We start from the raw sequence: 23,893 nt of genomic DNA on the forward strand, positions 1-23,893 counted from the left end.
CAAAGTTTGTCCCATCCCTCCCCCTGTTGTCAGGATTCAGAAATGCTTCTGCTGCAAAATATTTCCGTCCTGACTATCACGCCATCAATCAGAATATCCTCACAATATCATCCTCTTATTTGGATCCTTGATATTGTGTATTCACTTTAATGATGGAGGCCATACACACCCAAGGTATTTGGATGGCTGAAGCACTTCAGCAAAGAACGAAGAGCCAAGACAAACTTTGGTTGATTGCCACTCACATTGGGGATCCCAAAGCTGCCTTCCTACTCGTGTTCCCCATGACTTACTTTCTCAACCGACGGACTGGATTTGCAGTTGTCTGGGTGGCTGCTATTTCAGAGTGGCTTAATCTAGTGTTCAAATGGTAAGAGAACGTTTATTTGGTCCATTATGCTTTAAAAACGTTCAATTAACTTACCGGAAGTCTCGGCCCTATAGCTGCAATGTCCGCTGAATGCTTGATAAACTTTAAGAAAACCCACTATTCTGATCTAAAGTCATTCGTTTACAAATCATATGTTTCATTTACATTTTTTAACGCATCAACATTTATTTATGGTGAGCATATAACGCATACATCTCTGATATTTTATGCAACACGTTTGGATTCGTGGCATGTCCTTTTCTATTATTGGTCCGACGGTAAAACAAACGTCGGAACCTTAAAGAGTTGGAGGATGTAAGTATAAAGGCAAACATATTTTGACTTTTTGTGGTGTACATTTTGACGTTAGAATTTTCGTTCCAACGCAGGATGCTCTTTGGGGAGAGGCCATTCTGGTGGGTTGGAGAATCCCATTTATTTGACAAAAACCCTCCCAAACTCCACCAGTTTGCTTCAACTTGTGAAACAGGTCCAGGTTAGTGAGATGTAATACAATATTCCAAAAGCTAGTAATTCTCATACAGCAACAAAGCATCCAAATATTGTGCACATAATTTACTTGACCAGACAAACTGACTGTGTGACCTTACAACCATGGGTAATAATGTAATCCCACCATAATATCACCCTATTTGAACAGTAATGTTATTCCTCTCCATCTCTCAGGCAGTCCATCTGGTCATGCAATGGTAACAGCAGCAGTGTGGTGGGTGATGGCCTCATCCCTGGGTTCTCTTCTCTACTCCTACACGCGCAGGTCTGACCATTTCATTCCGTACTAAATTTAAACAATAAATTAATATCACATAAACAACTTCTGCATACCCTATGTGTCCCTGCTAAATTTAGACTGTCAGTCTAATATGAGATTTTTATTTTAACGCAATCATTGTTTATTGACCGTCAGGCAATCTATATTGTAAAATCTGTGTGAGCATGTTTGACATGGTTAATAAATAACCGTTTTCATTGTCCCTTCTTGCATCTATTTCAGCGTGTTGCTATCAGCGGTTCCGTACTTGCTGTATCTGCTGGGGTTAGTGGCAGTTGGCCTCTCTCGTATCTTCATCCTGGCACACTTCCCCCATCAGGTCATAGCTGGCTCTTTGACAGGTCAGAAAGTACCTGTACTGTCTTGTGCAACTTTATTCAGGAGGATGTAATCATTTGTTCTTTGTAGTGGGAGTTATGCATGTACAATACTGTACTTACATTTACATTTTAGTCATTTAGCAGACGCTCTTATCCAGAGCGACTTACAGTTAGCACATACATTATTTATTTTTTATCGAACCCACAACCCTGGCGTTGCAAACGCCATGCTCTACCAACTGAGCTACATCCCCTGCCGGCCATTCCCTCCCCTACCCTGGACGACGCTGGGCCAATTGTGCGCCGCCCCATGGGTCTCCCGGTCGCGGCCGGCTACGACAGAGCCTGGATTCGAACCAGGATCTCTAGTGGCACAGCTAGCACTGCGATGCAGTGCCTTAGACCACTGCGCCACTCGGGAGACTCAGAGATGTGTATAACCTACTGTAGAATACTGTATCTAACTTATTCTAAGGTTGACAAGGTTTTGGGTTAGAATATTCTAGAATTCTAGAACATAGTCTTCGTTCTGAAGTGAGTGTCCCTATCTCTTTTCTTCAGGCTTCATTCTTGGGGTAGTTCTGAGCCGTCAGGTTCCAGAAGGTCGCCCTCTGGTGTTTTTTGTGAGTTCCAGCTTTGGGCTACTCCTCAGTGCTTTCCTAATCCACTCAGGACTGACACGGCTGGGCTTCGACCTGTCCTGGTGAGTCTAGTCTACCCAATGTTTTCACATATCATAAAGAAAATAGGGAATGTGATTACATCTATTTTAGAAGCAGCTTGCCTCATAACATCTACAGTGAGGGAAAAAAGTATTTGATCCCCTGCTGATTTTGTACGTTTGCCCACTGACAAAGAAATGATCAGTCTATCATTTTTATGGTAGGTTTATTTGAACAGTGAGAGACGGAATAAAAACAAAAAAATCCAGAAAAACGCATGTCAAAAATGTTATAAATTGATTTGCATTTTAATGAGGGAAATAAGTATTTGACCCCCTCGCAATCAGAAAGATTTCTGGCTCCCAGGTGTCTTTTATACAGGTAACGAGCTGAGATTAGGAACACACTCTTAAAGGGAGTGCTCCTAATCTCAGTTTGTTACCTGTATAAAAGACACCTGTCCACAGAAGCAATCAATCAATCAGATTCCAAACTCTCCACCATGGCCAAGACCAAAGAGCTCTAAGGATGTCAGGGACAAGATTGTAGACCTACACAAGGCTGGAATGGGCTACAAGACCATCGCCAAGCAGCTTGGTGAGTAGGTGACAACAGTTGGTGCGATTATTCGCAAATGGAAGAAACACAAAACACTGTCAATCTCCCTCGGCCTGGGGCTCCATGCAAGATCTCACCTCGTGGAGTTGCGATGATCATGAGAACGGTGAGGAATCAGCCCAGAACTACACGGGAGGATCTTGTCAATGATCTCAAGGCAGCTGGGACCATAGTCACCAAGAAAACAATTGGTAACACACTACGCCGTGAAGGACTGAAATCCTGCAGCGCCCACAAGGTCCCCCTGCTCAAGAAAGCACATATACAGGCCCGTCTGAAGTTTGCCAATGAACATCTGAATGATACAGAGGAGAACTGGGTGAAAGTGTTGTGGTCAGATGAGACCAAAATCAAGCTTTTTGGCATCAACTCAACTCGCCGTGTTTGGAGGAGGAGGAATGCTGCCTATGACCCCAAGAACACCATCCCCACCGTCAAACATGGAGGTGGAAACATTATGCTTTGGGGGTGTTTTTCTGCTAAGGGGACAGGACAACTTCACCGCATCAAAGGGACGATGGACGGGGCCATGTACCGTCAAATCTTGGATGAGAACCTCCTTCCCTCAGCCAGGGCATTGAAAATGGGTCGTGGATGGGTATTCCAGCATGACAATGACCCAAAACACACAGCCAAGGCAACAAAGGAGTGGCTCAAGAAGAGCACATTAAGGTCCTGGAGTGGCCTAGCCAGTCTCCAGACCTTAATCCCATAGAAAATCTGTGGAGGGAGCTGAAGGTTCGAGTTGCCAAACGTCAGGCTCGAAACCTTAATGACTTGGAGAAGATCTGCAAAGAGGAGTGGGACAAAATCCCTCCTGAGATGTGTGCAAACCTGGTGGCCAACTACAAGAAACGTCTGACCTCTGTGATTGCCAACAAGGGTTTTGCCACCAAGTACTAAGTCATGTTTTGCAGAGGGGTCAAATACCTATTTCCATCATTAAAATGCAAATCAATTTAGAACTTTTTTAACATGCGTTTTTCTGGATTTTTTTGTTGTTATTCTGTCTCTCACTGTTCAAATAAACCTACCATTAAAATTATAGACTGATCATGTCTTTGTCAGTTGGCAAACGTACAAAATCAGCAGGGGATCAAATACTTTTTTCCCTCACTGTATAGCTCTAATTGCATTTAATAGAATTTCTAACATTTTCCATTTCCAAGGTCCATTGCATTGGCTAAGAAGTGGTGCTCCCATTCAGAGTGGATTCGGCTGGACACAGCCCCCTTCTCCTCACTCACCCGGGACTGTGGTGCTATCCTGGGCCTGGGGCTGGCCCAGTACTGGAAGCCAGGTGGGTACACTCTCCCCTGGGCTCCACGTGCCCTGTGTCTGGCCCTCTGCTCCATGGCTCTCTACCATGTCCATCGACTGCCTCTACCAATCCAACCACAGCCCCTCTTCTACTTCCTCTTCTTTATCAAGTTTACCATCGTGCCCCAGGTGGTCATGATCTATGTACCTGGCTTTGTACACCTCCTCACACACAAAAAGAAAAAGGAGTAAAACGACATTCCTCAAAAGATCAACTCTGGACACTGAGAGAAAAAGTTTCTATAGGTACTCTTAAAATAATGCTTTTCTTTTCATACACACTCCTGTATAAATTGGGAAATTGATAGCAATATGGGTGTTGAATTCTAAGGAAATTGTCAGACATAAATGCTGAATGCAAATTTTTCTGCTGATGATTGAAGATTGTATAATTCCATTTGCATGATATAGGCCAAATGTTTTTGGTGTTATTTTGTCTCAGCTTCTACTATGCGTCTGTTATTTCTAGCAATGTAACCAGCAGTGTAACCTTCTCACTCCCTAGCTATGTAAACAGCAGTGTAACCTTCTCCTTCCCAAATATGTATGCAATATCTCACTTCGTTTAGTTACAATGTTGCCTTACAATTTGATTGACAAATTATCTGTAAGTAAAGGTAAATGGTGCCACATTCTGGTTATACCTAATCAATTAATGACTCTGTTACAATCAAGTAGGCTAGTGTGCAGTTCCCTCAGGTAGTACTAGATGTTATGCTTGGCATGTAACATTAAAGAAGTAAAAAATGACCTGACAATGAAAATGTAAGGTTACTGTATGCTACATAAGCAGCTATTCATATCATTCACCTGAAAGACCGAAGCAAATAAATGACATGCATGCAGGATGTTTTTCAGTTGGTAACCATTTATAAATGTTATTCTTCAATACATAGGTTTGACTGTACAGATTACAATCAGTTATCATGAGATAAAAACACATTATTATTTTTTTATTATTTTTAATTCAACTTATCACAGCGCTCTGAAAGCTCACATTTACAGACAAAATAACTCTGCTCAGCAAGCAAATACATTTAAATAAAATAATAAAAATAGAACGCTTCAGAGTTTTGCGTTGTGTCTGGTTGGAGGTTAGAGGGAAAGGATAAAGGACATTCAGGGATAACAGCTTCATTACTCTTATCCCAAATCGCAAATGTATATCACAGACCAGATTCAGGACACTATGTGTTTCTGTTTGAGATCATGATTGGCGAAATAATCAAACATGCATCTGAATATTTACAACCAACTTTACATCAAAAGTTGAAAAACAAAACACCTCAAAGTCCTTTTTGAAAGAATAGTACAATTCCTCACATATACAGTACGGTCTTACATTTGTATAAATGAGCTATACTATGGGTTGGGAACCATTTGAATAATTTTATTCAGCCATTTGAATGGCAGACAAGACCCAAATGGAAACTGTTCATGAAGCAGTGGCAACTGACTGAGCATTCAATCTGACTGAAGTACTTTCACACATCCATTGTTTTTATACTCTCACATGGCAAATATAAAAATATGTTAGTCATGAATACAACCTTTACATTTTTCTCTCCAGGACTTTCCCTTGACACTGAAATTAAGTGCTTTGTCACTGGATTTGGGGCCATCTGACTGACTTTGTCAGTCAATAGGTTACACACACACTGTAATTGAATTGAACAGTAGCTATAAGGAAACTGCAAAAGAGGAGCATTTCCACTTGTGGTACAGATCTTTTTTTTTCTTTAAACAAGCCATTTGTGTATGAGACCTGTCTGTCTATGAAGGGATCTGGGGTTGGGTTGAGGGGGATATATACATCTTTATACATTGTTTTATTCTTCATGTTGTCATTCATTACTATGATGATGAGTCATCAGTAATAATCCATTATCACTGGTCAGAAGAAGTCCCACCTGACCTCCATTCATCCAAATTCAGTAACAATCATAACTAAAATTAAGTAATTCAAATACATAAAGTGCACCCTTAGTTAAAAACTTTACAGGCATTTAGTGCAGAAATGTATGAATGAAAACTCAGTAAACAAAAAGAAAAGAAAACAAGAAAATATGATGCAGATGCAGAATAATGTCTTTAACAGTGGTTTCAAATCAAATGTTATTTGACACATGCTTTATAAACAACAGGTGTAGGCTAACAGTGAAATGCTTACTTACGGGAACTTCCCAACAATGCAGAGAGAAAAAAATTGAAATAATAGAAAATAATAATAACGAGGAATAAATACACAATGACTAACGATAACTTGGCTACAGTGCCTTGCAAAACTATTCATCCCCCTTGGCGTTTTTCCTATTTTGTTGCATTACAACCTGTAATTTAAATTGATTTTTATTTGGATTTCATGTAATGGACATACACAAAATAGTCCAAATTGGTGAAGTGAAATGAAAAAAATTACTCTCTACAAAATAAATAACGGAAAAGTGGTGTTATGAAGCCCCTAAATAAGATCTGGTGCAACCAGTTACCTTCAGAAGTCACATAATTAGTTCAATAAAGTCCACCTGTGTGCAATCTAAGTGTCACATGACCTGTCACATGATCTCAGTATATATACACCTGTTCTGAAAGGCCCCAGAGTCTGCAACAACACTAAGCAAGGGGCACCACCAAGCAAGCAGCACCATGAAGGAAAGGAGCTCTCCAAACAGGTCAGGGACAAAGTTGTGGAGAAGTACAGATCAGGGTTGGGTTATAAAAAAATATCCGAAACTTTGAACATCCCACGGAGCACCATTAAATCCATTATTAGAAAATGGAAAGAATATGGCACCACAACAAACCTGCCAAAAGAGGGCCGCCCACCAAAACTCACAGACCAGGCAAGGAGGGCATTAATCAGAGAGGCAACAAAGAGACCAAAGATAACCCTGAAGGAGCTGCAAAGCTCCACAGCGGAGATCGGAGTATCTGTCCATAGGACCACTTTAAGCCATACACTCCACAGAGCTGGGCTTTACGGAAGACTGGCCAAAGCTATTGCTTAAAGAAAAAAAGAAGCAAACACGTTTGGTGTTTACCAAAAGGCATGTGGGAGACTCCCCAAACATATGGAAGAAGGTACTCTGGTCAGATGAGACTAAAATTGAGCTTTTTGGCCATCAAGGAAAACGCTATGTCTGGCGCAAACCCAACACCTCTCATCACCCCGAGAACACCATCCCCACAGTAAAGCCATGGTGGTGGGGACAGTAAAGCATGGTGGTGGGGACTGGGAAACTGGTCAGAATTGAAGGAATGGCCTCCCGAGTGGCGCAGTGGTCTAAACCAAAGAGACCATTCGTGGAAATCAAATGATACAAACCCCCCAAAAATCCATTTTAATTCCAGGTTGTAAGGCAACAAAATAGGAAAAATGCTAAGGGGGGTGAATACTTTCGCAAGCCACTCTATATACACGGGGTAATTACAAAGAAAACTTCAAATATTCCTTACATTATTATATTCTGTATATGATTTTAGTTTCTTTTATATATATATATACTTTTATTACCAGGAACTTCAGAAGGGGGACATCTCCTAACTTTGGTATTTGTATGACTTTCTCTGTCCTCAAACTAATGACAATGATTTATGCATAATAATGGATCAATGAACAAATTAATATATTTCACAAAACTAAACCTCTTATACCCCTTTAAACACTGCAAAGTTATCCTAGTTGGAAGAAAGACAAATAACATTCAACAAGTACAACGCAGCGTAAGTATTAGGAGTAGTTTATTGGTTGAACTATTCTCTAGAGGATGTTTGTAGAAGGCCATGGCAGTAACAATTGAACTTCAAATGAAAGGCAACATTATGTGGTATGTTTGAGTGAAAATACCACAAATATAACATAACAAACCTAATATTTCGAAAAATACGAAAATAACATTTGACATTGAGTAATTTAAGGTTTGTAAATGTCCCTCACCCCCTGCCCTAATTGTGGGGCGTTCATGTGCTTGTCGGAACTTCCTATTTCAGAGTTGAAATTATCATAAGTTATTTGCGTAGAGCTTCATCTTGGTTGATTCTGATAGTTTCCAAGTCGGAAAGTCGGGTATCATTTTTCTACAATGAGTTTCCAAGTCGGAAATATCAGTTTCCCTGGCCGACATGTCATGAATGCAGCATAAATCTTCAAAACCTGTCGTTGCATGACTATTAGGACAAAAGGCTAACAACATGGCAAAACAGAAATACAATCCAAATGCAAACTATGTTATGTTTTTATACGTATATAGCTTAATAATAAATATTATACTTTTTTTCTCTAAGCACTGTCAAGTTGTAATTTCCATTTACAGTATTGAACATATTAGTATTGTATTACAGAGAGTCTAGCAACCTTGAATAAGTGCACACTTTGTATTTTAAGGATAGAAGATGGTAGATGGTTAGAGAGTCCACAGGTACAGTAAGGTAAGGGCCCCCAGTTTCACTCTCACCACCCCACACAAGACCTCCCCAAACGGGGAGAAAGTTGTGCCACACACCCCCCTATAAAAGTGTTAGGGCCTCTGACCCTGGGTGTGATCAGCACTGGCCCTGTCATCACCTTTCAATGACATATCTTTCTATTTCTATGTGTGCAGAGTTGAAGTTTAACAACAAAATAGTACAATCTCTCACGTGTTAGTATTTAGTATCTATGTACTGTATGACTCCTACCGCCAGTGTGTGCCTATTGTAGACACTGCTTTCTGTGTGAGTGGGGCTGTACTCTGTCTTTGTATTATGTGTTCCTCATCAATGTCAGACAAGGTCACCAGCCCAACTCAACTTCCCCCTCCCCCTTTCTTCCCCTCCCACTCACACGCTCAGTCCGGCTGTGGACTGGACATTCACACATTCGACTCCACGAAAGGTCTCTTTGGTTTGATGGGGGAGGTTGGACCCTGCCTAGAGTCACGGGACATATCACGGGAGAGCTGTCGGTACATGTTGTCTTGGTAGGCCTGAGCTACGGGCAGAGTCCTGGCCACCTTCACGTCTGGATAGGTGGGCACCTGGCTCACCCTCTCCAGGATGTCCCCTCCTCCGCCCCGGGAGCTGCCGTTGGCCAGCTTGCCCAGGGATGACTGCTGCTGCTGGGGGTAGTAGTCCTCCTCCAGGAGTTGTCCGTTCTGGGCGTTGTTAGTCTTGTTGTAGTAGGCGATGTTCCCCAGCGAGGTGGGGGGGCTGTAGGACGAGCCCTGCTGGACCAGCTGGCCGGGCGACGTGGGGCTGATGCCAGAGTCCATGGAGGTCATGGCCCAGGGCCGCTGGGAGGAGGGCTGCTGCAGGTACTGAGTCTGGTGAGTCCGCGCCGTCTTGTCTATGATGCCCATAAAGGGCGTGGTCCGTGAGCGGGTGCCCTCGCCCTGGTACAGCCCCCCACCACCTCCCTGGGCGGGCGAGACTGGGGAGATGTCATCGTTACAGGAGTGCTCGTACTCCTCGTAGCCCTCGTAGGCCACCTGTAGCGGAATCTCCATCCCCTGGACGGAAGAGGAAGGCCTGAAGCCTGGGGCTAGATTACAGCTGGAGCCCCCCATGGAGATGTTGTTGCTGGAGGGGGAGAAGCGGAGGCCCACGCTCTGGGAGTGGATGAGGGGCCGCGGAGTGGACATGTGCGGTTTGATCTCTGGGGTAATGGCACTGATGGGCCGCCTCACCATGTGGCCGATCTCTGGCGATCCCAGCTGGCACTGGGGCATGGCACTGTTCTGGCGCTCCAGCTCGTGCTTGGCGACAGGGTAGTAGGCGGCTGACTGGCTGCGGCTAATCTGGGGGGTCTGGCTGTAGCGGACCCCCCCCTGGACCTGGCCCCCTTGTCCCCCCCCACTGCTGGCACGGTAGGCAGAGGAGGGGCGCTGGGGTAGCTCATCCTTCATCAGTCCCTCTATGACCCCTCCTCGGCCCCCGTGCTGACAGAGGGCCCCAGCTGATAGGCTGGACTGGGGCATGGAGCGACCATCCAGGGAGGGCTGGTACATCAATCGGCTCTGGCTCTCCATCGGCACGTCCATGGAGCCCCCCTGGTAGCGCATGGGGTGGCCCATCTGGCCGTATGCGTTGCTGGGCTGGTTGGTGCGAACAATCTGGGCCATGGAGGGCTGGAGGCGCAGGCCCTGGTGGTGCTGTTGGGCCTGGTGGTGCTGTTGGGCCTGGTGCTGTTGGGCCTGGTGGTGCAGGGAGGCCTGGTGGTGTAGTTGGGCCTGGTGGTGCTGTTGGGAGTTCTGTTGGGAGACCTGGTGGTGCTGTTGGGAGACCTGGTGGTGCAGTTGGGAGACCTGGTGGTGCTGGTGTGTCTGGAGGGTGTCATGGTGCTGGGAGGCCTGGTGGTGCAGGGAGGCCTGGTGGTGCAGGGAGGGCTGTGAGCTCAGCTGGAAGGACCTCTGGCTGCTCATCTTGGACAGGGGAGGCTGCTCCTGCTGGTAGCGCACCGGAGAGCCTGACTGGGACCTGTACAGACACACACTCTCCACCGGGGGGCTGGCTCTGTACTGGCTTTGTACCCCACCCCGACGCAGGGGGGAGAGCGGGGGGCTCTGGTATCCGTGGTCCGTCCCCTGCCCCCCTCCTCCATTGCCTCCCATGGGCGGGGGGCTGAAGTGGTAGGTGGTCTGGTGCACCGGGGAGGTCTGCGGAGGGCTGTGTCGGTAGTGGGAGTTGTGGTGCGTGGGGGAGAGGGAGGGGGGCGATGGCGGCTGGTAGTTCTGGCTGCCGGGGGAGGACATGGAGGTGGGGCTGGGGTGGCCATAGTCGTAAGCCTGGCCCATGGTGGAGCCCCCTGACAGGTAGGCCTGGTCCTGGTGATGGTAGGGGTGGTGGTGGTTGGTCGGTGAGAGAGGTGGGCTCTGGATGATAGGCAGACTGGAGGGGTTGGAGCGGGGCTCCCTCTCGAGGGCCAGACCCATAGAACTCATACTCCCCATAGACATGGCCTCCAGCTCCAGATAGTCCTCGTCCTCAAACAGATCCTGGACCGGCTCCATGTCCTCCAGCCGAGGCTCTGGGGGAGGGGGGAGCTCCAGGGGGAGAGGGAGGGAGGACAGGGTCATCGCCTCCTCCTCCCCCTCCTCTGGGGGAGGCGATGGGGGAGGAGACGGGGGAGGCTCCAGCTTCTGTGCATCCTCCTCCTCCTGGGTGAGCTGACGACACTCCTCCTCTACCCGCTGCAGGAGGCGCTGGATCTCACGGTTGTTGGGGCTCTGCTTCATGGCTTCATTCAGGTCCTCCAAGGCCTCAGGGAACTGCCTACAGATCCAGACAATAAGGAAAGATATGACAGGGTTGGAAATGAGGAAAGGTTTATATACTTACATGGAATGATTGTATTGTATTTTTAAAACTGCTGTGAAAATGAACTAATTTTAAATCAATTGGTCAAAAAAGGAGGAAAACTGTTTGATGAGAGACTGAAGAAGATAAGAGAACGAAGCGGAATAGGTAAACTATTCTACAGTAGATGGATAGCAGGGATGTGCAGGGGAAATAAATACCTGCTGCTACGCTTGGCACGGGCTCTGGCATAGTACGCTTCGTAGGATTTTGGTTTCAATTCAAGCGCTTTTGTAGCAAACTCCTCAGCCATCCCAAAGTCCTGAGAGCAATAACAAGTGATCCATGAGTCAGAAACGTACAAATAATTACTGAGGTAAAATAGAGGTAATATTATAGGTACAGTACTATAATGCATATCACCTATACTATTACCATACTTTGCACTATTACATATAGATAATATAATATAGATGGCCCACAGGGCTCTTGTCAAAAGTAGGGCACTATATAGGGAATAGGGTGCCATTTGTGATGCATCCATGGTCAGAGCCCACCAACTCACGTTCATTTTCCTCCTACATCGGGACAGATTGAGGAAGATGGACACTTTGAGCTCCCTGAAAGTCTTGAGGTCCTCACTGAAGCCTTCACGGGGGAACTTTTTGATGGCGTACTGATACCGCTGCGCTGCCTCCTTCACTTTCCCTTTCTTTTGAACACACCGACACACACAACATACAAGACAGACAACATATACAGTTGAAGTCGGAAGTTTACATTCACAATTCCTGACATTTAATCCTAGTAAAAATTCCCTGTCTTAGGTCAGTTAGGATCACAACTTTATTTTAAGAAGGTGAAATGTCAGAATAATTGTAGAGAGTGATTTATTTCAGCTTTTATTTCTTTCATCACATTCCCAGTGGGTCAGAAGTTTACATACACTCAATTAGTATTTGGTAGTATTGCCTTTAAATAGTTTAACTTGGGTCAAACGTTTCGGGTAGCCTTCCACAAGCTTCCCACAATAAATTAGGTGAATGTTGGCCCATTCCTCCTGACAGAGCTGGTGTAACTGAGTCAGGTTTGTAGGCCTCCTTGCTCGCAAACGCTTTTTCAGTTCTGTCGACAAATTTTCTATAGGATTGAGGTCAGGGCTTTGTGATGGCCACTCCAATACATTTACATTTTAGTCATTTAGCAGACGCTCTTATCCAGAGCGACTTACAGTTAGTGAATGCATACATGTTTTTTTGTTTGTTTAGTTTTTTTGTCATACTGGCCCCCTGTGGGAAACGAACCAACATCCCTGCCGGCCAAACCCTCCCCTACCTTGGACGACGCTGGACCAATTGTGTGCCGCCCAATACCTTGACTTTGTTGTCCTTAAGCCATTTTGCCACAACTTTGGAAGTATGCTTGGGGTCATTGTCCATTTGGAAGACCCATTTGCGACCAAGCTTTAACTTCCTGACTGATGTCTTGAGGTGTTGCTTCAATATATCCACATAACTTTCCTTCCTCATGATGCCATCTATTTTGTGAAGTGCACCAGTCCCTCCTGCAGCAAAGCACCCCCACAGCATGATGCTGCCACCCACCTGCTTCACGGTTGGGATAGTTTTCTTCGGCTTGCAAGCCACACCCTTTTTCCTACAAACATAACAATTGTCATTATGGCCAAACAGTTCTATTTTTGTTTCATCAGACCAGAGGACATTTCTCAAAAAAGTACGATCTTTGTCCCCATGTGCAGTTGCAAACCGTAGTCTGGCTTTTTTATGGTGGTTTTGGAGCAGTGGCTTCTTCCTTGCTGAGCGGCCTTTCAGGCTATGTCGATATAGGACTCGTTTTACTGTGGATATAGATACTTTTGTATCTGTTTCCTCCAGCATCTTCACAAGGTCCTTTGCTGTTGTTCTGGGATTGATTTGCACTTTTCGCACCAAAGTACGTTCATCTCTAGGAGACAGAACGCGTCTCCTTCCTGAGCGGTATGACGGCTGCGTGGTCCCATGGTGTTTATACTTGCGTACTATTGTTTGTACAGATGAACGTGGTACCTTCAGATGTTTGGAAATTGCTCCCAAGGATGACCCAGACTTGTGGAGGTCTACACTTTTTTTTCTGAGGTCTTGGCTGATTTCTTTTGATTTTCCCATGATGTTAAGCAATGAGGCACTGAGTTTGAAGGTAGGCCTTGAAATACATCCACAGGTACACCTCCAATTGACTCAAATGATGTAAATTAGCCTATCAGAAGCTTCTAACGCCATGACATCATTTTCTGGAATTTTCCAAGCTGTTTAAAGGCACAGTCAACTCAGTGTATGTAAACTTCTGACCCAATGGAATTGTGATACAGTGAATTATAAGTGAAATAATCTGTCTGTAAACAGTTGTTGGAAAAATTACTTGTGTCATGCACAAAGTAGATGTCTTAACCGACTTGCCAAAACTATAGTTTGTTAACAAGACATTTGTGGAGTGGTTGAAAAACAAGTTTTAATGACTCCAACCTAAGTGTATGTAAACTTCTGACTTCAACTGTAGGTCTTATTGACCATTAAAACAAAAAAAGTTGTATAGCACTTGTGGATAACTAAATCTGTAATAAAAATGTGTAAAAAAAATAAAATAATCACAGTTTAATTAGATCAAATTGTCTTTCTTTGATGTATAGATATTTTCTTTCTTATACAGTATGTATTAATATTTTCCATAAATAGGTGACAGTCCTTCCTCAGATTCGGGTAGGGCTTCCTGATCTCACCTTATAGAAGCTGTCTCCCTCCTCAATCAGCTTGCTCAGTAGGGTGATCATGATGTCAGGTTTGGAGGTAGCCATGGCCCACGTGGCTGGACCTGAACAACACAGGATGAGAAAGAAAGGAGTGAGAGAAGCAGGGAAAGATAAAATAAGAGGAATGTAGGAGTTGTTTTGGAGTCACAGTAAACACACAACAACAACTGATGTGAACAACAAACAAAATGGCAGGAATGACAGAGCTAGGCAGATGTCTGTCCGCCGCAGAGGAAATTAAGCTATTCTCTTTCTAAAGTCTATTGATCTAGGTAGAGGAGTAAGTACACTGTAGGGACAACATCCCAGCCAAAAGGGTAGAAATATGAAAGATATCAAAATACTAAAATTATGTGGCTGGTAAAGGCTGAGTCACTTCCAATCTAATTGTCTTACATCAGGTGGCGTCACTCCTACGCGCCAGTCAGTGCAGGCGGAATCATCGCACTCTGACGCAAGACAATTAACCTAATCAGGATAGCTTGTCATACAGTATCTCTCTGCGGACAGCAATACTTGAAACCCGTTTACACAGAGACTAGAGAGATGAGGACAAGGTTGGTGGGCTTCTTGCATGACGAGAAGACTCATAGCAGCTAGGCAAGCAGTACACAGAAGAGCTCTGCAGACCAGGGCAAGGGTGAGGCAACGGTAGAGGAAGTAGGTAGGAACAGGACTTCTGACTGGCCTAGCTGACACTGAGGAATGTTTCAGAAGGATGAACAATGCACAGTAGAATCATCTGAACTGTGGATAGTGGAGAAAAGGCATTACAGACGCATGCAGTTCCCCTGGTGATCATTACCAAGTGAAGGTATAGGAGGGGTTCATCATGCATCTGTGTGATGGAAATAAAAAAACACCTTGATACAATGTAGTATGCTGGAGGCTGGGCATGCTGTCATATGATAACCAACTGGAATGTGAACATCTACCTCTAAATAAAACCAGTCCAAGTTATAGTTATAGATATCTCTGTCAGGCTGGGATTCAATCTGATCACGGGTTATAGGCATTGCAGCTTTTAAAGGCAATTTATGACTGAGCCAACATATGCAGTGTTTACCGTGAACGGGATCTCCACGAATGCGGGAACATTGACTTTAAAAGCTGCAATGCCTATAACCTGCGATCGGATTGAATCCTGGCCTCAGTGCTAATAGTAATACCTGAGTGTTATTTCTCAGCATGGGGTTTGTAGCTAAGCTGGCCTGCTGACACTTAGACCATAACGACACAGAGACAACACAGAAAGAGGAGATAGGGCTGTCAAAATGCCTGCTGGGGTGAGATGTCGACAGCCTTGGGATTACCTCTGGGCCGACTGGGCAGCGTCTGACATCCTGGTACCGCAGAGAGATCAGGGGGGAGGGGGAGAGGTCATGAGCGAGGGAGGAAGTGAGTGTTGGGGGGGGGGGAGCGGCGAGCAGTGGGCCAGAGTAATCAAAGAAGAAAAAACAGAAAAAGGTGCGTGGGAGAGAGAGGGCGAGTGGAAGAAAAGAGAAAGAGAAAAAGGAGGTGGTGGAAGATGAAGAGTGAGAGAAGGAACAGAAAAAAGCAGCAGTGAGAAGCGGGGATAAGTGCCCCAGCGGAAAGAAAAAAGAGACACAGGAAGAAAAAAACATACTGCCAGTGCTAACCACCTGTCGAGAGAGCAGAGAGAGAGATAGAAAAAAAGAACTATAGATAAAGAAAGAACAAGGAAGAAAGAAAGAAAGAACCAGAGAGCTGAGAGAGAGGAAGAGACAGAGAGACAACATGAAAGAGAAAGAATACAGGAGACACTAACAGTAGTACAACAAAGATACACATAAAGATCTGAGGAGTGACTAGCCAGAGAGAACAGAGAAAAGCTGCAGTATGGTTCAGCAGCAGCAGCAGGGTGGGGGGGACATACAGTAGCAATGGGGGTTTAGCTGTTAGCTCAGCGCCAAAGAGACTTCTGGTCAAAAGTAGTGCACTAAATAAGAAATAGGTTGCTATTTAGGACACAGATTCTGTATTGCTGTGTCATCCTACTGTATGCATGGATAGTTAAATTTTTTAAAACTGTCAACAGCCAAAATATCCAAACTGTTGCACTGTGGAGAGATGGGGGTTATTTTCCAGGAGAGGTATTTCATTCACTGTCTACAAATCCTGCCTGCGTCTCGAATGGCACCCTATTCCCCACATAGTGCACTACTTTTGACCAGGGCCCATTGGGTGCCATTTGGGACAGCCCCTGCCCAAATTCTATTGGCTTTCAGTCTAACACTAAGTCCATTCTCCATACCTATCTTTGCTCCCTTCTTGAGCAGGGCAACCACCACGGAGGTGTTCCTGCAGCCCACGGCCCGGTCCAGAGGACGCATCCCACTGTAGTCCACATGCTCTATAATCGCCCCCTGGTCCACTAGAAACTGGACCTGAGAGGACAGACAGCAGAAGGGGGAGGGGGGAACAGGAGGGAGGAGGGAGAAATGTAGTGATTAAAATGATCTTCATTAGAGTAGAATCATAGGATGGTACTACAATTTGGGAGAGTTACTGCTAGCAAAATATACACAAATATAATTATACTTGAACATACAGTATACTTGAACACATCGGGATAGACAAAAGACATATAATACAAGTGTGTCTCTTTTGTTCCTAATGTTGTCCATCCACTCACCACCTCGGAGTCCCCGTAGAAGGCGGCCAGGTCGAGGGGCGTGCGTCCGTTCTTATCAGCATGGTCCGTAGCAGCCCCCTGCTCCACCAGACAGCGCACCACGGGCAGGTGTCCCTTCAGACACGCCCAGCTCAGAGCCGTTAACCCCTCCTTGTCCATCAGAGACAGGGACGCACCTGGCAGAGGGGTCAGGGGGATCAGAGGGGTCAGGGGGATCAGAGGGGTCAGGGGGATCAGAGGGGTCAGGGGGATCAGAGGGGTCAGGGGGATCAGAGGGGTCAGGGGGATCAGAGGGGTCAGGGGGATCAGAGGGGTCAGGGGTTAGAGGCCAGCATTGGGAGTCAAAGGTCAATTGGTAAAATAAAGTACCATCAATGCTTTGGTGATTGTATTTAACAAAATAATGATGTAGAAAAAGTAATTGAGAGTTTGAGGTATATAATTAAAAGGATGAAAGGACAGCAGGTCAAAGATAACGTAAATGACAATGACATGAGTGGATGTTGTTTTCTTCCTCCTGACCCTCACCCTGTGCCAGTAGGAACTCCACAGTGCCCAGGTGACCCTCTGATGCAGCCATCATCAGAGGGGTTCGGCTCTGCTTGTCAGCCAGGTTCACGTCTGCTCCGTGAGTAAGGAGCAGGTCCACGATCTGAGAGAGGACAACACTATCGTTACCATCCAGCACACAACTGTCTGTTTTTGTCAACATTGCCGTATGCTGTATTGTTGTCAAGGCCACCCTATTCAACTATTGCTGTACATATACTATTCTATCCTACACATTCTTCAGATACACCACATATTCTATCCATATACTATCCATAATGTCTATACATCCCATCATCCACACATACATATATACACATACATATGCACACATACACTACCAGTCAAAAGTTTGGACACACCTACTCATTCAAGGGTTTTTCTTTATTTTTACTATTTTTTACATTGTAGAATAATAGTGAAGACATCAAAAGTATGAAATAACACATACAGTTGGAAGTCAGAAGTTTACATACACTTAGGTTGGAGTCATTAAAATTTGTTTTTCAACCACTCCACACATTTCCTGTTAACAAACTATAGTTTTGGCAAGTCGGTTAGGACATCTACTTTGTGCATGACACAAGTCATTTTTCCAACAATTGTTTACAGACAGATTATTTCACTTATAATTCACTGTATCACAATTCCAGTGGGTCAGAAGTTTACATACACTAAGTTGACTGTGCCTTTAAACAGCTTGGAAAATTCCAGAAAATGATGTCATGGCTTTAGAAGCTTCTGATAGGCTAATTGACATAATTTGAGTCAATTGGAGGTGTACCTGTAGATGTATTTCAAGGCGTACCTTCAAACTCAGTGCCTCTTTGCTTGACATGATGGGAAAATGAAAAGAAATCAGCCAAGACCTCAGAAAAAAATGGTAGACCTCCACAAGTCTGGTTTATCCTTGGGAGCAATTTCCAAACTCCTGAAGGTACTACGTTCATCTGTACAAACAATCGTACCGAAGTATAAACACCATAGGACCACGCAGCCGTCACACCGCTCAGGAAGGAGACGCGTTCTGTCTCCTAGAGATGAACGTACTTTGGTGCGAAAAGTGCAAATCAATCCCAGAACAACAGCAAAGGACCTTGTGAAGATGCTGGAGGAAACAGGTACAAAAGTATCTATATCCACAGTAAAACGAGTCCTATATCGACGTAACCTGAAAGGCTGCTCAGCAAGGAAGAAGCCACTGCTCCAAAACCACAATAAAAAGGCCAGACTACGGTTTGCAACTGCACATGGGGACAAATATCTTACTTTTTGGAGAAATGTCCTCTGGTCTGATGAAACAAAAATAGAACTGTTTAGCCATAATGACCATCGTTATGTTTGGAGGAAAAAGGGGGCTGCTTGCTTTAGACGCTTCTGATAGGCTAATTGACATCATTTGAGTCAATTGGAGGTGTACCTGTGGATGAATTTCAAGGCCTACATTCAAACTCAGTGCCTCTTTGCTTGAAATCATGGAAAAATCAAAAGAAATCAGCCAAGACCTCAGGAAAAAAATTGTAGACCTCCACAAGTCTGGTTCATCCTTGGAAGCAATTTCCAAACGCCTGAAGGTACCACGTTCATCTGTACACACAATAGTATGCAAGTATAAACACCATGGGACCACGCAGCTGTCATACCGCTCAGGAAGGAGTCTCGTAGAGATGAGTCTACTTTGGTGCGAAAAGTGCAAATCAATCCCAGAACAACAGCAAAGGACCTTGTGAAGATGCTGGAGGAAACAGGTACAAAAGTATCTATATCCACAGTAAAACGAGTCCTATATCGACATAACCTGAAAGGAAGTTAAAGCTTGGTCGCAAATGGGTCTTCCAAATGGACAATGACCCCAAGCATACTTCCAAAGTTGTGGCAAAATGGCTTAAGGACAACAAAGTAAAGGTATTGGAGTGGCCATCACAAAGCCCTGACCTCAATCCTATAGAAAATGTGTGGGCAGAACTGAAAAAGCGTGTGCGAGCAAGGAGGCCTACAAACCTGACTCAGTTACACCAGCTCTGTCAGGAGGAATGGGCCAAAATTCACCCAACTTATTGTGGGAAGCTTGTGGAAGGCTACCCGAAACGTTTGACCCAAGTTAAACAATTTAAAGGCAATGCTACCAAATACTAATTGAGTGTATGTAAACTTCTGACCCACTGGGAATGTGATGAAATAAATAAAAGCTGAAATAAATAGTTCTCTCTGCTATTATTCTGACATTTCACATTCTTAAAATAAAGTTGTGATCCTAACTGACCTAAGACAGGGAATTTTTACTACGATTAAATGTCAGGAATTGTGAAAAATTGAGTTTAAATGTATTTGGCTAAGGTGTATGTAAACTTCTGACTTCAACTGTATGGACTCATGTAGTAAACAAAAAAAGTGTTAAACAAATCAAAATATGTTATATATTTGAGATTCTTCAAAGTAGACACTCTTTGCCTTGATGACAGCTTTTCACACTTGACATTCTCTCAACCAGCTTCACCTGGAATGCTTTTACAACAGTCTTGAAGGAGTTCCCACAAATCCTGTGGACTGCCACAGGAAAGGAAGACCCAGAGTTACCTATGCTGCAGAGGATTAGTTCATTAGAGTTAACTGCACCTCAGATTGCAGCCCAAATAAATGCTTCACAGAGTTCAAGTAACAGACACATCTCAACATCAACTGTTCAGAGGAGACTGCGTGAATCAGGCCTTCATGGTCGAATTGCTGCAAAGAAACCACTACTAAAGGACACCAATAAGAAGAAGAGACTTGCTTGGGCCAAGAAACACGAGCAATGGACATTAGACCGGTGGAAATTTGTCCTTTGGTCTGATGAGTCCAAATTAGAGATTTTTAGTTCCAACTGCCATGTCTTTGTGAGACGCGTTGTGGGTGAACGGATGATCTCCGCATGTGTAGTTCCCACCATAAAGCATGGAGGAGGAGGTGTTACAGTGTGGGGGTGCTTTGCTGGTGACACTGTCTGTGATTTATTTAGAATTAAAGGCACACTTAACCAGCATGGCTACCACAGCATTCTGCAGCGATACGCCATCCCATCTGGTTTGGGCTTAGTGGGACTATCATTTGTTTTTTAACAGGACAATGACCCAACACACCTCCAGGCTGTGTAAGGGGTATTTTTACCAAGAAGGAGAGTAATGGAGTGCTGCATCAGATGACCTGGCCTCCACAATCCCCCGACATCAACCCAATTGAGATGGTTTAGGATGAGTCGGACGGTAGAGTGAAGGAAAAGCAGCCAGCAAGTGCTCAGCATATGTGGGAACTCCTTCAAGACTGTTGGAAAAGCATCCAGGTGAAGCTGGTTGAAAGAATGCCAAGAGAGTGCAAAGCTGTCATCAAGGCAAAGGGTGGCTATTTGAAGAATCTCAAATATATTTTGATTTGATTAACACTTATTTAGTTACTACATTATTCCATATGTGTTATTTCATACTTTTGATGTCTTCACTATTATTCTACAATGTAGAAAATAGTAAAAATAAAGAAAAACCCTTGAATGAGTAGGTGTGTCCAAACTTTTGACTGGTACTGTAGATAAATACACACACACACACACACACACACACACACACACACACACACACACACACACACACACACACACACACACACACACACACACACACACACACACACACACACACACACACACACACACACACACACACACACACACACACACACACACACACACACACAGCATTCGGAAAGTATTCAGACCCCTTGACTTTTTCCAGATTTTGTTACGTTACAGCCTTATTCTAAAATGGATTACATTGTTTTTTCCCCTCATTAATCTACACACAATACCCCATAGTGACAACGGAAATATCACATTTACATAAGTATTCAGACCCTTTACTCAGTACTTTGTTGAAGCACCTTGGGAAGCGGTTACAGCCTCGAGTCTTCTTGGTTATGACGCTACAAGCTTAGCACACCTGTATTTTGGGGAGTTTCTCCCATTCTTCGCTGCAGATCCTCTCAAGCTCTGTCAGGTTGGATGGGGAGCGTCGCTGCACAGCTATTTTCAGGTCTCTCCAGAGATGTTCGATCAGGTTCAAGTCCGGGCTCTGGGTGGGCCACTTAAGGACATTCAGAGACTTGTCCCGAAGCCACTCCTGCGTTGTCTTGGCTGTGTGCTTAGGGTCGTTGTCCTGTTGGAAGGTGAACCTTCGCCCTTAATGTGAGGTCCTGAGTGCTCTGGAGCAGGATTTCATCAAGGATATCTCTGTACTTTGCACCGTTCATCTTTGCCTCGATCCTGACTAGTCTCCCAGTCGCTGCCGCTGAAAAACATCCCCTCAGCATGATGCTGCCACCACCATAGGGATGGTTTCAAGTTTCCTCCAGACGTGACGCCTGCATTCAGGCCAAAGAGTTCAATCTTGGTTTCATCAGACCAGAGAATCTTGTTTCTCATGGTCTGAGATTCTTTAGGTGCCTTTTGGCAAACTCCAAACGGGCTGTCATGTGCCTTTTACTGAGGAGTGGCTTCCGTCTGGCCACTCTACCATAAAGGCCTAATTGGTGGAGTGCTGCAGAGATGGTTGTCCTTCTGGAAGGTTCTCCCATCTCCACAGAGGAACTCTAGACCCCTGTCAGAATGAAGAGTCTTGGTGAGGAAGAGTCTTGGTGGTTCCAACTTATTCCATTTAAGAATGATGGAGGCCACTGTGTTCTTGGGGACCTTCAATGCTGCAGAAATGTTTTGGTACCCTTCCACAGATCTGTGCCTCGACACAAACCTGTCTCGGAGCTCTACGGACAATTTCTTCGAACTCATGGCTTGGTTTTTGCTCTGACATGCACTGTTAACTGTGGGACCTTATACAGTGAAGGAAAAAAGTATTTGATCCCCTGCTGATTTTGTACGTTTGCCCACTGACAAAGAAATGATCAGGCTATAATTTTATGGTAGGTTTATTTGAACAGTGAGATACAGAATACAACAAAAAAAATCCAGAAAAACGCATGTCAAAAATGTTATAAATTGATTTGCATTTTAATGAGGGAAATAAGTATTTGACCCCCTCTCAATCAGAAAGATTTCTGGCTCCCAGGTGTCTTTTATAAAGGTAACGAGCTGAGATTAGAAGCACACTCTTAAAGGGAGTGCTCCTAATCTCAGCTTGTTACCTGTATAAAAGACACCTGTCCACAGAAGCAATCAATCAATCAGATTCCAAACTCTCCACCATGACCAAGACCAAAGAGCTCTCCAAGGATGTCAGGGACAAAATTGTAGACCTACACAAGGCTGGAATTGGCTACAAAACCATCGCCAAGCAGCTTGGTGAGAAGGTGACAACAGTTGGTGCGATTATTCGCAAATGGAAGAAACACAAAATAACTGTCAATCTCCCTCGGCCTGGGGCTCCATGCAAGATCTCACCTCGTGGAGTTGCAATGATCATGAGAATGGTGAGGAATCCGCCCAGAACTACGCGGGAGGATCTTGTCAATGATCTCAAGGCAGCTGGGACTATAGTCACCAAGAAAATAATTGGTAACACACTACGCCGTGAAGGACTGAAATCCTGCAGCGCCCGCAAGGTCCCCCTGCTCAAGAAAGCACATATACAGGCCCATCTGAAGTTTGCCAATGAACATCTGAATGATTCAGAGGAGAACTGGGTGAAAGTGTTGTGGTCAGATGAGACCAAAATTGAGCTCTTTGGCATCAACTCAACTTGCCGTGTTTGGAGGAGAAGGAATGCTGCCTATGACCCCAAGAACACCATCCCCACCGTCAGACATAGAGGTGGAAACATTATGCTTTGGGGGTGTTTTTCTGCTAAGGGGACAGGACAACTTCACCGCATCAAAGGGACGATGGACAGGGCCATGTACCGTCAAATCTTGGGTGAGAACCTCCTTCCCTCAGCCAGGGCATTGAAAATGGGTCGTGAATGGGTATTTCAGCATGACAATGACCCAAATCACACGGCCAAGGCAACAAAGGAGTGGCTCAAGAAGAAGCACATTAAGGTCCTGGAGTGGCCTAGCCAGTCTCCAGACCTTAATCCCATAGAAAATCTGTGGAGGGAGCTGAAGGTTCGAGTTGCCAAACGTCAGCCTCGAAACCTTAATGACTTGGAGAAGATCTGCAAAGTGGAGTGGGACAAAATCCCTCCTGAGATGTGTGCAAACCTGGTGGCCAACTACAAGAAACGTCTGACCTCTGTGATTGCCAACAAAGGTTTTGCCACCAAGTACTAAGTCATGTTTTGCAGAGGGGTCAAATACTTATTTCCCTCATTAAAATGCAAATCAATTCATAACATTTTTGACATCCGTTTTTCTGGATTTTTAATATTAGGATGAGCAATGTCGGAGTCTGGTGTGTGTGTGTGTGTGTGTATATATATATATACACGGTGCCTTCGGAAAATATTCAGAACCATTGACTTTTTCCACATTTTGTTATGTTAAAGCTATATTCTAAAATTGATTAAACAACTTTTTTTCCTCAGCAATCTACACACAATACCCCATAA

At 44.6% G+C, this 23,893-nt stretch overlaps 2 protein-coding genes across 2 annotated transcripts in view; one reads left to right on the top strand and one right to left on the bottom strand.

Moving 5' to 3' along the window:
- The first annotated feature begins 23 nt into the window (after window positions 1-23).
- Window positions 24-4,929, top strand: g6pc3 (glucose-6-phosphatase catalytic subunit 3). Its single transcript, XM_084141312.1, has 6 exons — window positions 24-370; window positions 760-866; window positions 1,058-1,148; window positions 1,386-1,504; window positions 2,045-2,186; window positions 3,933-4,929. Exons 1-6 carry the CDS (start codon window positions 150-152, stop codon window positions 4,273-4,275), a joined length of 1,023 nt encoding a protein of 340 aa, XP_083997438.1. The 5' UTR covers window positions 24-149; the 3' UTR covers window positions 4,276-4,929.
- Window positions 4,930-8,933: 4,004 nt separating this feature from the next.
- LOC311100971 (protein TANC2-like) overlaps window positions 8,934-23,893 on the bottom strand; it is a gene marked incomplete at both ends in the record, with an annotated part of 174,237 nt that continues 159,277 nt past the window's right edge. Inside the window, 8 exons of the mRNA XM_084141975.1 lie at window positions 8,934-11,331; window positions 11,577-11,677; window positions 11,921-12,067; window positions 14,132-14,223; window positions 15,475-15,504; window positions 16,437-16,569; window positions 16,818-16,993; window positions 17,346-17,469. Coding sequence (XP_083998101.1) covers window positions 8,934-11,331; window positions 11,577-11,677; window positions 11,921-12,067; window positions 14,132-14,223; window positions 15,475-15,504; window positions 16,437-16,569; window positions 16,818-16,993; window positions 17,346-17,469 — 3,201 coding nt within the window. The remainder of the gene's footprint in view (window positions 11,332-11,576; window positions 11,678-11,920; window positions 12,068-14,131; window positions 14,224-15,474; window positions 15,505-16,436; window positions 16,570-16,817; window positions 16,994-17,345; window positions 17,470-23,893) is intronic.

This window comes from Coregonus lavaretus (genome assembly GCF_964263955.1).
Source record: "Coregonus lavaretus genome assembly, chromosome: 25".
NCBI lineage: Eukaryota > Metazoa > Chordata > Actinopteri > Salmoniformes > Salmonidae > Coregonus > Coregonus lavaretus.